Source organism: Calonectris borealis, chromosome 2 (assembly GCF_964195595.1).
Source record: "Calonectris borealis chromosome 2, bCalBor7.hap1.2, whole genome shotgun sequence".
NCBI lineage: Eukaryota > Metazoa > Chordata > Aves > Procellariiformes > Procellariidae > Calonectris > Calonectris borealis.
In genome coordinates this window covers 167,916,656-167,933,007 of record NC_134313.1, presented here as the reverse complement: position 1 = coordinate 167,933,007, position 16,352 = coordinate 167,916,656, and the positions used below count along the sequence as shown (strand labels likewise).

At 49.2% G+C, this 16,352-nt stretch overlaps 1 protein-coding gene across 1 annotated transcript; it reads left to right on the top strand.

The window, feature by feature from the left end:
* Positions 1–4,948: 4,948 nt before the first annotated feature.
* On the top strand, positions 4,949–14,421 carry KLHL40 (kelch like family member 40). The gene is made up of 6 exons (XM_075140818.1): positions 4,949–6,125; positions 9,803–9,963; positions 11,545–11,652; positions 12,643–12,828; positions 13,390–13,536; positions 14,310–14,421. The coding sequence occupies exons 1-6, from the start codon at positions 4,980–4,982 to the stop codon at positions 14,419–14,421; spliced, it is 1,860 nt and encodes a 619-aa protein (XP_074996919.1). The 5' UTR covers positions 4,949–4,979.
* Positions 14,422–16,352: the final 1,931 nt, after the last annotated feature.

The following is a 16,352-nucleotide window of genomic DNA, read 5'->3' as shown; positions in this document are numbered from 1 at the left end:
CACTAAGGATCTAAATTTACCCAGCAGCTGCATCTGTCGGAGCTGCCAGAAGGAGCTAATCTTAGACACCGAGTGAGTGATTCGTTAGAGAGACAGTTCATGGGAGAACTTGGGCTTTGCCCCCCTTTTCCTGAAGCCCAGGGGGTCTGGTGGGCCATGAGCACCCAAGTGGTGCTATCTCAACCACGTCTCATGTTCAGCGCTGTGTAGGAGACCCTCAGCCTCGGCGTATGCCTCCGTGGAGCGGGATTTATCAACTGCTCATCTCTCTCCTGGAGAAGAGTATCTCATCTGATCTGGTTATTGCCTGCCTGTTAGTCAAACTTGCCTGAGAAGCCAAGAAAATTGGACCTACAAATCCAAATTACTAGCCCTACACTGGACACTTTCTTGTTCAGCCTGACATGGTTGTAATTCCTGTATTCACCTTTCTTGTTCTACAATTTTGTATGAGGGGGAGTGATGGTGCTACATTGCACCCCCTTAAGATGCTTTCCATGTATCCTCACCCACTCCCATGTCCTGGGGGACTATTGCCCACCTAGAGACACCCTTAGTAACTGACTTAGTCCATTGGTCATTGGAAATCATTGCTGTAGTCCCATTAGACCTGGGCCAGTTAGCTGAGGGCTATCTCAGAACAGCCCACCTCATTCAGGGCTCTGTTGTCTATTATACAGCAGTCAGCACTCTTGGGGGAGTACCCTGGGGAGAGTCGATTCACCCATTCATGTGTTCCTGGAGGTAATGGTAACTATGATCACTGCTTACCCTTATCGCATCCACGTGTGCCATTTCATCTGCTTTTAGATGTTAAATCCCTCTGGGCTTGGCTGGTACTTGCTTGGAGACCAGCTTACCTTAGTGGTGACATGTTGGACCCAGCAAATGAAAGATGGATGGGACAAATCTACTGTGATCAAAGCCTCCACAAGAGATAATGGTTGCAGAGCGCTCAGAACTGATGGTTGCCTCAAATTCCACTGCTACCATCAGAGAAAAGTCTCCCATAGCAATCAGGTGTGGCCTTGGCTCTCCAGTCCAGCAAGGCTCAGACCAAGCCCCCCCCCCCAAATCCTATTGACTTCCCTGCACATAAACAGATTGTAAAATGGCAATGACCAACCAGTGTGAACAAATGAAAACCAGGATTGAGGGAAGACACACATGTGAGAATGAAATACCGCGCTTGAGAGCCAAACTGGAAACGTGTAACCTAAAATGCAAGAAGGAAAATAATCTGAACAGCAAATACTCGGTGGGTGAGATGCCAGCTTTTCACGTCCAGCCCCAGGAGGGTTCAGGAGAGGTGCACGGTGGCTCTGAGAGCACTGCTGGGTCTCCCCATTAGCACCATGTGAGCTTCCCCACAGCTCAGAGCTGCTCAGAGGCTTTGGGTCCACCAGATCAACCCTCTGTCCCACCAGGCTGTGGCAGAAACTTCTCTGGGGAGGGATCAGCCTTATCTGAGCTGAATGCACCCGTCCTCAGGAGCCAGGGAGGTTTACAAACCATTGGAGGTCAGGGTTAACACATAGGGCACAGCCTGTTTGTCCAGCCTGGTCCATATATGCGATCTACACCCGTTTTGATGACAGGGCTTGGGATGGATGCTGCTGTATTGAACTGAGAGCAAAAAATGGTGGAAACATAAGGGAAGGGATCACACGTGTGAATGTTGCCACAAGCCATCAGGAGGACAGCATCCCAGCACTGCTGGTGTTAGGAGGCACTGGGAAGAGTTAAGGGTATCTAGTCTGGATTCATGATTTAAACTCTCTCTAGAGCGAATGGGGAGAGGTGGACATCACCGGAGTCCTCTCATCTCAAGCAAGTGTCTAACTCAAGTGCAGTGAACCAGCTCCCAGAGCTATCTGTCTCTCCCCATGGCTGTAGGGAGCCTAAACGACACAGTGCACCGAGGAGATGGTGCTCTGGAAAAACCAGGGCTGCTTCCCCAAACCTTGGAGCTGGACCAGCTGCTGAGCAAAGCCACTGACGCCGACGAAGAGCCCAGAGCAGGTTTGGGACCGGCATGGTGCTCTTTCCCGGGGTGGACCACAAACCTGGGAGAAGCCACGGACCCACCGATGGGTCAGGAGCATCCTCAGGAAGGGAGGGGCTGTAGCTGCATTTTAGCAGCGGCACCTTGTGACGCGGGGAATGTGGAAGAAAACCTCGGATGACAGCACACGCCGAGCGGGACAGCGAAAAGGAAAACAAGCCAGGGCTCAAGGGAGATTAAAGGCAGAGAGAGAAAAATCCCAGCCGGTAGCACGACAACACAGGATTAAACTTGGGAAAGTCCAGAGCTAATGCAGAGGGAAGGAAGAGGGGGGGACGGGGTCGTCCAGTCCCAGATGTCTGGGAGCAGAGAAACGTTTCTGAAGTTCGGCCCAGTTCAAAGATCAGTGCTCATCATCTCATCCCGTCACGGATGAGCAGAACAGCAGAAGAGCTTATGATGTGAGCTCCAAAAACAGCTTGTGATTATTTCCCTGCTATATTGGTACCTCCCAGATGCTGCTGGAACGTCACCAGTACAAAAGGGCTTCATACCAGTATAGCTCCCTCCCTCTTCCTACTTATGTAGATAACCATCATTGCACAAAGCACTTTTATAAATACATCCATGCCAGGGTAAGGGGTTATGTGGCTTTAAATACACCAAGAATAGTGGCTAATATCTTTGCCTAGACTTAATTAAATCGTTAATTAAATCTGTGCCATCGCTGAGTGTCAGCCAGCCCAGAGGGTCCATAGTAATGGAGATAAAATAGATTCATGTATAAGTTTTACCATAGGTATAAATAATTATAGCTACTCTGCTCATCCATGTCTGTCAAAACTAATTTGCTTCTTCATGAGCTCCTTGGGAAGAGCTGGATCTGGACCAGACATTTGAGGCCCCATGGGGTTTCCTAGACATCCATGGGCATGCAAGCAGGACACAAGACCTCCTGGAGACCTCAGCCTTTCTGGAGCATCAGCTCAAGGCCAGGCAAGTTGCCCTGCTGCAGCTCTAGACTTCAACAGGGGGATGTTGAATCTCAGTAGACCTTAGCAGGAGACCCTCAACTCACAAGAAGATACCTGTGTTTAGATGTTCTAATCTGTGATTTGAAGCCCACCATTGCGGTCTCTTTACTTCTGTTCTGCCTCAGACTCTCTCTCTGTCAGCAAGATGTGGAGAAGATGGATTTAGAATCATAGAATCATAGAATAGTTTGGGTTGGAAGGGACCTTTAAAGGTCATCTAGTCCAAGCCCCCTGCCGTGGGCAGGGACATCTTCAACTAGATCAGGTTGCTCAGAGCCCCATCCAACTTGAATGTTCCCAGGGATGGGGCATCTACCACCTCTCTGGGCAACTTGTGCCAGGGTTTCACCACCCTCAATATAAAAAATTTCTCCCTTAGATCTAGTCTGAATCTCCCCTCTTTTAGTTTAAAACCATTCCCTTTGTCCTGTCACAACAGGCCCTGCTAAAAAGTCTGTCCCCATCTTTCTTACAAGCCCCTTTAAGTACTGAAAGGCTGCAATAAGGTGTCCCCAGAGCCTTCTCTTCTCCAGGCTGAACAACCTCAACTCTCTCAGCCTTTCTTCATAGGAGAGGTGTTCCATCCCCCTGATCATTTTTGTGGCCTCCTCTGGACCCGCTCCAACAGGTCCATGTCGTTCCTGTGCTGAGGGCTCCAGAGCTGGACGCAGCACTGCAGGGGGGGTCTCACCAGAGCAGAGCAGAGGGGCAGAATCCCCTCCCTCGACCTGCTGGCCACACTTCTTTTGATGCAGCCCAGGACACAGTTGGCCTTCTGGGCTGCGAGCGCACATTGACAGCTCATGTCCAGCTTTTCGTCCACCAGCACCCCCAAGTCCTTCTCAGCAGGGCTGCTCTCCATCCCTTCATCCCCCAGCCTGTGCTGACAATGGGGGTTGCCCTGATCCAGGACCTTGCACTTGGCCTTGTTGAACCTCAAGAGGTTCACACGGGCCCACTTCTCCAGCTTGTCCAGGTGCCATCTGGATGTCCCTCTGATGCCATCCAGAGGGATTTATTAATGACGAGGTGTTCAGAGACTGCGCCAGTGGGGCCCATGCACATATTGCAGACAAAGCAGAGCCATCCCTCTCCCAGGCTCCTCGAGTCTCCTCTTTTAGTGACACTTTTTAAGTAACTTCCAGCATAGGTCTCAACCCATACAGGGGTGTAAATAAATAGCTCTATCTTCATTTTCCACCCCCTTCCAGACCTCTGAAAACTGACTCCAGAGGAGAATAAAGGACAAACCTGTGCAGAAAAGCAGTCCTGGGAGCGAGCTGGCGGGAGTCGGGGATGCCACAAAGCCCACATAAGACGCTCCCTTATTGCATCTTTCCAGCTTTGACTTCACAGTCTATTTTTAGCACAGCAAAAAGTTTAGCAGTTTCACAGCAGTCGGTTTAGCGGTGTCGGGAGAAGGTCCCAGCCCTGTCATTCATGACCTAGAAGGCAGATTCGGATGTTTGATTCATCTGGAGGCTGTTTCCCAAGCACAGCGGCTGAGCCGATGGGTCACACGCGTCTCCCATCGTGGGACGACAGCAAAAGCTCGTCCTCCCTCCGCAGTGACTCATGGGCTGACAGACCCTTCCTGAAGCATCGAGGCTGGAATTACAGCTGTTCCCCCGTCCCCCTCCCTTCCTCCTTGTCCAATGTGTCATATTAAAGGGTGATCGCCTTACACATGCTCCGGTATGGATTCCTTAAGCTTTGTAACGGCTATATATAAAGCCCTACGCTGGAAACTGAAGTACACAGACAGCTGCGATAGTAGCGAGCGTTTCACATTCCCAGTGTGCTGACGATCTGGAAGCACGGGAGACTCGCGAGCCCTGCTTTGAGTAAGTTTCTTTACCAGGGGCTCAGGTATAGATATATTCATAAATACATATATATAAAAGAAGGATTGGGAAAAAAAGGAGTGGTTACTCTTCGCCATGGGTTTGCCTTTTGATCAAGTGGAAGAACTGCGTCTCTACCAGCAAACTCTCCTCCAGGATGGACTCAAAGACATGTTGGACCACAATAAATTTCTGGACTGTGTCTTAAAAGTCAAGGGGAAAGAGTTTCCCTGCCATCGGCTGGTGCTGGCAGCTTGCAGCCCATATTTTCGAGCGATGTTCCTCTCGGACATGGAAGAGAGCAAGAAGAGGGAGGTCAGTTTGGAAGATGTTGATCCAGATGTCATGGGCAAGATCCTCCATTATATCTACACCTCCGAGCTGGAGATCACAGAGCAGAACGTGCAGGACATCTTCTCTGTGGCCAACATGTTCCAGATCCCCTCCATCTTCACTGTCTGCGTGTCCTTCTTGCAGAAGCGGCTTTGCCTCAGCAATTGCTTGGCTATCTTCAGGCTGGGCTTGATGCTGGATTGTGCCCGGCTGGCCGTGGCAGCTCGGGATTTCATTTGCGATCGCTTTGCTCTGGTCTCTCGGGACGAGGAGTTCTACCAGCTTTCGCCTGATGAGCTTATTGCAATCATCTCCAGTGACTCCCTCAACATCGAGAAAGAGGAGACTGTCTTCGAAGTAGTGATGAAGTGGGTGGGGACCAAGGACCATGACAGCCGGCAGAAGGCCTTGCCTGTCATCTTTGAAAGCATCCGCTTCCGCCTCATGCCCATCGACTACATCAAGGACCATGTGGAGAAGCATGCCATGGTGAAGTCCAGCCCGGAGCTGGTCAAGAAACTGCAGATGGTGAAGGATGCCCAGAAAGGCAAATTCACTGTGGTGAAGAAGAAGAAAGTGAAGAAAATTAGTGAAAAGCAAGCGAAAGACAACGTTGTCAATGGAGCCGTTGATGAGGAGGAAGGTACAGAGGAGGATGCTCTCCCAGGGATCTTAAATGACACAATGCGCTTTGGGATGTTCCTCCAGGACCTTATTTTCATGGTGAGCGACAGTGGAGCAGTGGCCTATGATCCCACTGCCAACGAGTGCTATTTTGCCTCCCTGTCTACTCAAATCCCAAAGAACCACATCAGTCTGGTGACCAAAGAGAATCAGATCTTCATTGTCGGAGGACTGTACTACAATGAGGACAGCAAAGAGGATCCCATGAGTTCCTACTTCCTACAGGTACTAACTTTATCTTTCTTTTGTTTCTTTGACCACTCTGGAGCATCACCAGTCTTTAGCCTCCATGTGATGCCAGTAATATACATTGTCATGTGATGTTAAAAAGAAAGTTGCAAATGAAGGTGAAACTAGAGATTCTTCTCCCTATATTTTTAAGGCAGATCCCACAAAGGGGGGGTTCTAGTAGTTGAGGAAGGAGGCTTGAAGGGGTAGGGAATAGGAATAACCCTTCCTGATCCAAATCATGAATAGGGGACCACGCTGAACAGTGTATTTGGTTCAGCCCTGGCCACCACAGGGCACACTAACTGCAAGTTTAGTGGCATCAGGACTGGGTTCAGCTTTGCATCTTTTATGTTCCCTGGTTATCAATCCCCAGCAAAACCCAAGGGTGACTCTGCCAGGTGCCAACAAAGGGAACAGCAGCAGCTACAGCCACAGAGCAAACACTCCAAGGACACAATAGGTGCCCCATTTCCAGTGATGTTCTTGCCCCCGGAGGTGTGCTAGGTCTAGCTCAGAGTCTCTGGCCATTTCTATCATGTGCGAGGGAAACCATGGTGTGACGTCTTTTGGGATCCTCCACAAGAAAAGTGGCTGTTCTACCTCAGCAGTAACTAAAGCTGTGATCAGATCGAGCTGTGCACAGGCAACCTGAGCCCAGGCCTGGGCTGTAACCCAAGAGCACCTTCCCTGTAGACAGCTAACGCAAGGCGCCGACCCTTCCTGCTGACCCTGTAGGAATCCAGTAAAACCTCTGTCCCACCCCCCATACCCAGAAATCCTTATGTTCTTCTCCCATGGCTCACACCTCTTCCGGGAGGAAACAATAACATGTCCAGGCAGAAAGGATAAAGCAAGGGTAGTTCCCAAGCTGAGACATACAGCCTTGATCCCTCCATGGGTAGGTCTGTACACCTGCACCATGTGTGCAGGGACCATGATTGTCCTCACCTGGAAAGGGTCAGGCTTTGGAGCCCAAGTAAAGGCCGTGAAACGAGAAGTCAGGAGGAAGAAACCGCAGCCCTAGGAAGCAGGATGGAGGAGGAAGGCAGTGGGAGTGCGGGGGGAAATGCTGTTTGAGATATAGCCCTTCACACCGGACAAGAGATGACAACAGCGGCTGTGGCCAGCTCCATCACCTGTGCAGAGCAGGTGGACGGGCTGCTATGTCTAAAGATCAATGCTCCACCAGTCTGGTTGCTGGCCAGGCAAGGTAATTCCTTGAGCAGCAGTGAAGGTCCACCATGTCCTGGGCTGTTTCAGCATGACTGCAGCAAGAAGGTCAAGGGAAGTGATTTTTTTTCCCTTTGGTCATACAATTGTGAGACCACATCTGGATGCTGTGTCCAGTCCGGGGCTCCTCAGTACAAGGGAGACATTGAGACTGGAATGAGTCTAGCAGAGGCCACCAAAATGGTCAGGGCTGGAGAACGGGAGGTACAAGGAGAGGCTGAGCTGGGTCTGATCAGCCTGGAGAAGGGGAAGGGAAGACCTCATTGGTGTCTGCAGCTCCCTAATAGGAGGGGGCACAGAAGAGGGATCCAGACTCTTCTTGGATTTGCACCAAGATGGGACAAGAAGCAATGGCCAGGAGTTGCAGTAAAGGAAATTTCAGTTAGCTGTGAGGAAAACCTTCCCAACAGAGGTGTTGGAGTATGGGAGCAGGGGTCCAGAGAGGTCACAAAACCTCCATCCTTGGAGACGTTTAATATTTGACTGCACAAAGCCCTGACAACCTGCTCTAACTCCAAAGCTGCACCTGCCTGAGCATGGGGGCTGGATGAAAGACCTTTGGAGGTCCCTTCAACCTAAATTATTCTGTGATTCTAAGCTGCAAACAGCAAGATTTCTATATTCAGCTCCCAATTTGCCACTGACTCTGTAGCAAATGCCTTGGGCATCGTGTGGCCTTTTTTAGCTCCTTCCCCACCAGAAGGGGCCAGTGGTCCCTTCACAGCTCGCTGAGGGACTCATGCATGGGAGGTGCAGGCAAGTCCCAGGGCTGGAAGGTGCCATCAGTTTGCAAAGGTGTAATTTGTTGCCCTCATTGCCATTACATAGGTGACTTTTCTGTATGAGTACGAGAGTCTTTTGAGCCTTTTTTCAGCTGAAACTTCACACAGGTGCAGCCAGGCAGCTGTATGATGGACCCTTGAATCACCCTGTCAATGCAGCAGCATCTTACACCTTCTGACTCTGTTTCTGGCCTCTCTGATTTCACATTCCCCTTGCTGAAGCCAGGAGAGTTAGGTCAGGGATAGTTTAGACTTAAGGACAGGCACCAAAACATAAAAATGCTGAAAAATCCCAGAGGCCTTGCAAATTTTGACAGGAACAGAATGATTCCATTGACATTTCAGATGGAAAAGGCTATCCTTTATTTGTCACTTCTAAGATTTATGACTTGAAAACAATGCTGAATCCGTCAAGAAGCAGGAACTATCCCGATGACTGAGCTGCTCGGGCTTGCACTATAAATAACACATATGTGGACCACAGCTTACAAAGAGACAATAACCACAGGCACCCAGCTGAGGCCGAGTCTTTGGAGGCAACCCAGCAAGCTGAAGCTCTTTGGCCCGAGCCCATAGCAAACAGTGCTTCAGGCAATGATCTATCACAGCTTCATCTTGCAGAGTCTCACCAAACTGGCTGCAAGACGTCACTCCAGACTTAACCCATGAAGTCCCTCCTCTGCTACCAAGCTACACTAAAAATTTTTGCCTCAGTTCACAGTTCCCATCAAGCCATGGTGCCCAGAGAGCTTCCAGCCTCATAACCTTTCACATCTTTTTTTCTGGTGGGAGATGAGGCAATGATCTACAGGTGTCCAATGATCTGCAAGGAATTGGCCATCTGATCTAGTAGCGCTGTATGGCTCAGTTTCCCCATCTATCAGATGGGTCTGGCACACTTTGGTCAGCAAGAAAAGCTTTGCAGCACCGTCTCAGTTGTGTTGTACCATATTGGGTAGATAGGTATCGTGTAAATAGCCTTTGTGCAGATAGACACACACGTTTCATCTCATGAACTCTCACACACACTGAGGAGATACGGGACGACATCAGTATCTTGAGAAGCAGAGGAGGGAGGTGGTAACGGATCATTTGCCAGAAAGAAGAAGAATTGGTGGGAGAAGAAGGGGCTCAGGGGAGTGAGCTGTGTATCCAACATTGCCAACACCATGTTGTTACCTGATGAAAAATCAGGGTGAAAAAGAGATGAAAAACATCAGGGTGAAATACTGTGGCGTGTGCTACAGCTGAAGAGGTTCAGGCAAAATTTCTAAGATTGATGTGCTTCAGCTCCTCCAGTCCCAGGAACTATCCCTTATAGGTCCAACACGGGACTCTCATCCGAAGATGACCAAGCTTGTTCCAAGTCAAGGCTTTGGTGCACAGAGCAGAACATGTTCCTGCTGGTGCATCGCTGCTCTTATGCCTTGTCATAAAACATATTTCATATGATATATGACTAAAAATGGACTATGGACTAAAATCCCCCATCCTGCACAGATGGTAAGGCACAAGCAGAGACCGACATTGCAAAAAGGGCCTACGGGGGTGACCAAGCTGCACGTGGGCATGGACTTTGCCCTCAGCCTCTGGACCCTGCTTTTTGCTAAACAAATGGGCCGGGTGAGCACACACTAATGACCATGTGTTTCCTTTCAGTACGACCACCTGGACGCAGACTGGCTGGGGATGCCCCCCCTGCCCTCCCCTCGCTGCCTCTTCGGCCTGGGAGAGGCGGAAAACTCCATTTTTGTGGTTGGAGGGAAAGAACTGAAAGAGGGAGAAAAGACCTTGGATTCGGTCCTGTGCTACGACCGGCTGTAAGTGTTCACGTGCGAGCACGGGGCGGGAGGTGGTTGACAGGAGAAGATGAAGCAGCTGCTGTGCAAAACGACTCCAGCCCTCCAGGGACCGAAAGGTTTTGGAGACAGGGCTTGAACTCTACATCTAGATGCTGGGACCACTGGGACTGTCTCAAGCTGTACCCTGGGGCTCTGAGCTGTCTCTCTCCAGCTGCTTCATTTATTGTAATTGAACCTCCAGGAGATGGAAGCCGTCATGGGGATATTATGTTATCAGGGACCAAACTTAGCAGATGCTCACATGGGACCTGTAGAGAGGAGCAAGGGGAGTTTTTCCTTCTGCTCTTGCCCGTCGGTTTGGAGGTTTGGCGACCTTCACCGTGCTCTCACCAGGAGTGGCTTTGGACAGGAAAGTTTGTTTTGAAAGCATTCAGATGTGGCACTGAATGGCCCGCTCTGAGGGATACCAGGCTTAATATACAATTATTTTCTCACAATGGGCTCTGACCCATGTTATAGCATGAGCTTTATTAAAAGGCACGGTCCCGTTCTGCTCGCAGGAGGCAGAAACATCCAAAGACTGCTTCTCTCTGCCCCAAAGAGGCAGAACAGTAGGCGTTAACAAGCCTTTGCTTGGTCTATATTTAGATCTGTGTGCTTCAAAGTCTGTTTTATAGGCAGAAATTTGAAACCAGTTTCATTCTCACAGAACAGGGCATTTATCTGCCCCTGCAGACTCTGGGAAAGGCTATGTCTGCCCACGCTGAGTGCTCGGGGGGTGCTTTGAAGCTGGTAGAGATGTGATCAGCACCACCTGTATTTCTAGTATTATTTAGGTCAAAACTTTAACTGTAACAAACCTGGAGAGGGCAAATTGCTGGTCTATGGGATCAAATATTTGCCCAGAGCGGGTGGACAATTAGAAAGCACTCAGAGCCCAGGCATCTCAGTTCTTAGGTAAAATAAAGTGCAAGTCTTAGGGGCTACGACCTACATGTATGAAAACTGGGGACAAGTCTAAGCTACACAGACATCTCTTGAGAAATTGGTCAGCCCTATCTGGGTCCCAGTTTGGGCTTTCTAAAGCCTTATAGCTACACCCTTCAACACAGCCCTGCACTATAAAATATAGTCATACCCACCATGGGTCCTTTCTGAGTGTTGGCCAACCATTGCATCTCAAAGTGGAAGGTGATGGCCAAAAAAGAAATTTGTCCTCGTGATCTTACACCCCTAAGTCACATTGGTTTTAATTTTTTACATAATGCAGAAGTCTCTGTCTCGTCTGTGTCTAGCTGGTAATGCTTGTAAATGAGGTGAGGTCCTGGGAGAAGAGAGGCTGTGTATGCACAAAGCCCAAAAGCAGAGGATGCTGCAGATAAGAATGAGCATTAGCATAAACATCCTGCATATTTTGTTTTCCTTTTTTTTTTTTAGGATCACAATATTTACTGGTTGAGCAATATCTCATTGGAAACCTCATATTTTTGAGATTGTGTTTTCTGTTTGCCAGGATCTCGCCTCTAGGTCTCAGAAGTGCCTCTGGGCCTCACCCAGCAAACTACAAGTCCTTTCACTTCCCATCTTTCCCTGATCCAGGTCCTTCAAGTGGGGTGAAGCTGATTCCCTTCCCTATGCAGTCTATGGCCACGCCGTGGTATCGCACAAGGACCTCGTCTACGTCATTGGTGGCAAAGGAAGCGACAAGTAAGTCTAAAAGCAAGAGAAATCAAGGAGTCATCCCCCAAACTAGTGGGAGTGCAGAGCATGAGTTGGTACCTCCCCAACCTGGATGCTATGGGTTAAGAAGGGTTGGATGGGGTGTGAGACGTGGATCCTTCCCTCTCAGCTCACCTCTGTGACTGCAGCCCTTCCCAAGCCGTTAGGAGTCCTACAGGGACATCAGGGAGATGGTACTGTCCTTGCAGGAGAGGGAACATACCATCCCCTTAACTCACAATAAATAAATATCGCACAGATTGGGAGAGGCCCTGAAGAGCGAGAAGCCCCGTCACATTGAGGGTCTCCTGTCTTGGACTTGTGGAGCAGCGTGATCCTAGTAGTCAAATCCAGATGGGTATTTGCAATAGGGGTGAAAAAACTTCATCAGAACTGACTCCCGTCCTGCCCTCCTGCAGGAGATGGGCTCAGCAGAAAAAGCTTTTCTTGGGGAGCATTGCAGAGATTTCTTTGCAAGCCAGAAGCGTGACCGTTTGCAGAGCAAACATGCCATAATGCAGTAAAAACAAGTCCTGCTCTGAAAGGATTATGGTCTGAGAAGGGTGAGCGTGCATACATTCACGCACCTTACCTTGCCGTCCCGGGGAACAGGGCCGTTACTGGTGACACTTCACAGCGTCGTTGGATCAGCAGCACTGAGACACTGTCTGACGGCTGTGTGCGAGGTCCTCAGAGGCAGTTAGCTACACAGGCCCCTAGCCAGCGGTGTGAACACAATGTCGGGCTTTTAGGACTCCTACCCACACCAGGAGGGGATGAATTATAGACACAAATGATGTCTCCAGGCATGGGCATCCTTGGGTGCACACCCAAGCAAAGGCACTCATGCCAATGTGGAGGAGCTAAATCCTTTCTAGAGACCCCACGTTCTTCCCAGCAGACATCCCCCAACTCCTGCCGTGCAAAGCTGCCCCTCGGCAGGCGATCGAGGTTCCTTCTCTCTTCATCTTTCTCTAGGAAGTGCCTGAAGAAGATGTGTGTCTACAACCCATCCAAGTTTGAGTGGAAGGAGCTGGCTCCCATGAAAACCGCCCGGTCCCTGTTTGGAGCCACTGTGCACAAAGACAAAATCTACGTGGCGGCTGGTGTTACTGACTCCGGCTTGACCAACTCAGTGGAAGTCTATGACATTGCCACCAACAAGTACGTACCTGAGCACACCTTCAGGGCATAGTTACACAAGGGGCAGCTGCAAGTGTACATTAAGCAACTTCCAACCATTCTGGAGATTGCTTGCAACTCCCAATACCAGTTCCTCCCAGTCTGTATTCCTCAGACAGCTGGGCATCACCAGTGCCACTGCAGTTGGGCTATGGATCATCATCTCAGGCTCACCTTCAAAGCAGTTTCACCAACTGGTGCAGCCCTTGGGTTCCCTGTGGGGCTGTAGCTTCATCTTGGCAGCTTCACCTAACGCAATAGACTCTCTGACTTTGGGTGGGCCTTGCAGCTGCAGTCCCACCGCTGGGATCTGCTGGTCCATACCAGGTGTGCTTCACAGCTCACCTACTCAATGCAAAATGAAGTTCAACTATGATGATGGAAACAGATATCTCTAACAGTCAACATATGATCCCATCCCATGTAGACCTACGCAAGTTAATCTGTCACTAGTTAATTCAGTTGTTGATTCCCAATTCAAGGCCAGCCTCGGCGCAAAGATAGGCAGGTTGCCCTAACATGTCCCCTCTCTCGATGTGGCAGGTGGGACACTTTCACCGAGTTCCCGCAGGAGCGCAGCTCGGTCAGCCTGGTGAGCTTGGCTGGGGTCCTCTACCTGCTCGGAGGGTTCGCCACAGTGGAGACGGAGTCTGGAGAGCTGGTGCCAACAGAGCTGAATGATGTTTGGAGGTGATGATCTCCCCGGGGCTGTCCAAGGGAGCATGAGGGGGATGTTAGTGAAAGCCACTGAGTTTCTGCCTTTCTTGATGCCTTCAGTGTGAGATGGATGTTGTTACCCCAGCACAAGGCTGCAGGCTCAGTGCAGGGTCTCTGGGTGAGAAGCTTGCCCTGAGCTGGAGGGCGCATTAGGTGATTCAGTGATCTCTCCCAGCCTCACATAGCAACGTATCGGGGAAAAACCACTCCTTTAGCCTTGTTGCTGCATTGACATTTTGCCTGGAGCTGGTTCCAGACCTCCCCTTTGACGTGAAGCAGGGTTTGTGCAAGGCATGCCCTCCCTGGGAGAAGCCAGTGCTCGGGCTGGAAATCAGATAGTCTTACGTGCGAGCAGAGAAGTGGGCAGAAAGCACTTTCTGACGGTTGCTAATATAGTGTTAGCTGCTCCTGTCCTTCACATCTGTGGCTCTAGAGCACCCTCAGCAGGCACCTGCTGGCCTTCACCATGGATGTTCAGTCTTGGTGCCATCAACCCGTTTCCCAATGGAAAAATACATTCTCCCTGCGAGACCATGTGCTGTTATCCATGTCCCCTAGCCTGGCACCGCAAACCAGAGCACACCAGGGCTGAAAGTCCCCATGCAGCTCCCATAGATATCTTGTGGCTAAATAATGTCTGCGGGACATCACACCATGCATCAGATCTCCCACCATTATGGAGAGCAGCTGAAGTGAGGGAGAGGAGATGCCTTCCTCACCGTAACTCTCTGTCTGTCTCTCCCCAGATATGACGAAGAGCAGAAGAAGTGGGAGGGGGTCCTCCGGGAGATCCAGTACGCCTCTGGTGCCACTTTCCTTCCCGTGCGCCTCAATGTTTTACGTCTAACGAAGATGTAGCATGGCGTGATTTAATATTTTTCCATGGGGGTCTGGGGCAAGGAGGGATGGGGGGAGGTGAGGCCACACTTATCAGTGCAGAGATGTGGCATCTGGATACTCTATAGGACATTGCATCTGTGATTGGTACTGTTTTACTTAGTCAAATGGGAAAGGGAGGGAATTACCTTGAAGCCCTATGGGAGCTTGAAAATGCTCACAAGATAACTAAAGAAGGCATCTGGAGTCTGCAAGGAGCTGGAGTAGACTGAGAAGCATGGAGCAATGAGCTGTTCCTGTCTCAGTAGTCAGGACAAAAAGATCATACTTTTCTTCCACTTCTTTCTCCATCTTTTTCCCCATCTTCTCAACTGCTGTTGAACCTCCCCAACCAACAGTGGACACAGAAAGGGGGTCCCAAGGGACTAAGCTGACGTTCCCCGGGGAAGGGGGTCTATAAGTTATTTCCCCACCTAAGGTAGCTATGAGCATGGTGCTAGAGCCCACCTTGGAGAGGAGAAGGAATGGTCAAAGTCAAGTGGTACAGGAGAGACTTGGGCAGATTTTGATGAGTTCCTGGGTGATGAGGGTCGTTGGGATGAGACAGTTAAAAGAAAAGAGCATGTGAGCATGGGCAGCAGAAACACTTTGGAAGTTGCAGTGAAAAGAAAATAGTCTTAGTTCTTGCCTCCACCTTGACTTTGGACTGAAGAGACACCAGGAGCTAAGGTCTGCAGGAGGGGAAGGGTCATGCAAGTAGTAGGGTAGGAAAAGGAGGAGAGACGGGCAGGGGGGCCATGTGCACTCATCTCCAGTCTTTTGGGCTCCTCATCTTCAATCACACATCACAATGTTCTCACCTATGGTTGGACAAGTGCTGTTTTTCAGGGAAAGGTTTTGTATTTATACTATTTCTCTTATTTTTAATGTTCTGACCTTTTTTTTTTAAAGAGTATTCTAGTTTGCTAAGTACATGGAGATCTCAGATGTGTTTGGCTCAAAGAGAGCTTCCCACTGAGGAAAAAAGCATATTTTTTTTTTAAAGTTATCCATAACGATGTTTTGATAGAAACATGACTACACTGACAGCAGGACAAAGATCTGCTGGAGCAAAAATCTCCTGATGCCCACATCATCTGACCAGTGGTTTATTTAAAAATAAATTATTAGGCTATTTCAAAAGAAATTCTCTGCGTTTGCATGTTGATAGAGCTGTAAATGAAAGTCCACAGCAACCAAACACAAGGGCCAAGCAAAAGCTGCAATGAACACACGCAGCAAACCAGCCCCGTGGAGAGCCCTTGCACAGCCCCAGCTTTTATTCTTCTTATTTTCCCCCATATGGGAGCTGAAACGTTAGCATTCGTGTTCTTACAGTTGTTCTCCATAGATATGAGGACTAGAAGCTTACCTAGGGCTAGAAGAAAGCTGGATGCCCACATGATCCCATGACACCATGAACAGGGGTGATAATAAAAAAGAACAAATACAAACCTTGCAAAATAATACCCTCAAAGTGGCATGAAAATTATAGTATCCAAAATCGTATCTGGCTGATTCATCTAGCTCAGAATGCAGTCGTGGAGAAACTAAAACATGTTTGGAAGGAAAGACAATTTGGCATGAGTAAAGGAACCAGAGTCTTGTCCTGGTTTCATTTTAAGGATTTAAAAAGTTACAGGGTAATCTCCTTAGAGGGCAATCACATCAGAGCAGTAATGAAACATTTTCACAAGAAAAATAAATCCAAGGTGACTGGGTGGCACAAAATAGCTCAGAAGAAAAAAAAAAAAAAGGCAACAAAAAATTTTGAAACAATCAAACGTGTAAAAAATGCACTGCAAAAAAAAAACCCCACCTTCTACCCTTCTACCCAGTTTTGCAGAAATTCCTGTGGATGACTCCCAAGCTAATTGAAGATGAATCTACCAGATGTAGAATATCTTGTGGCA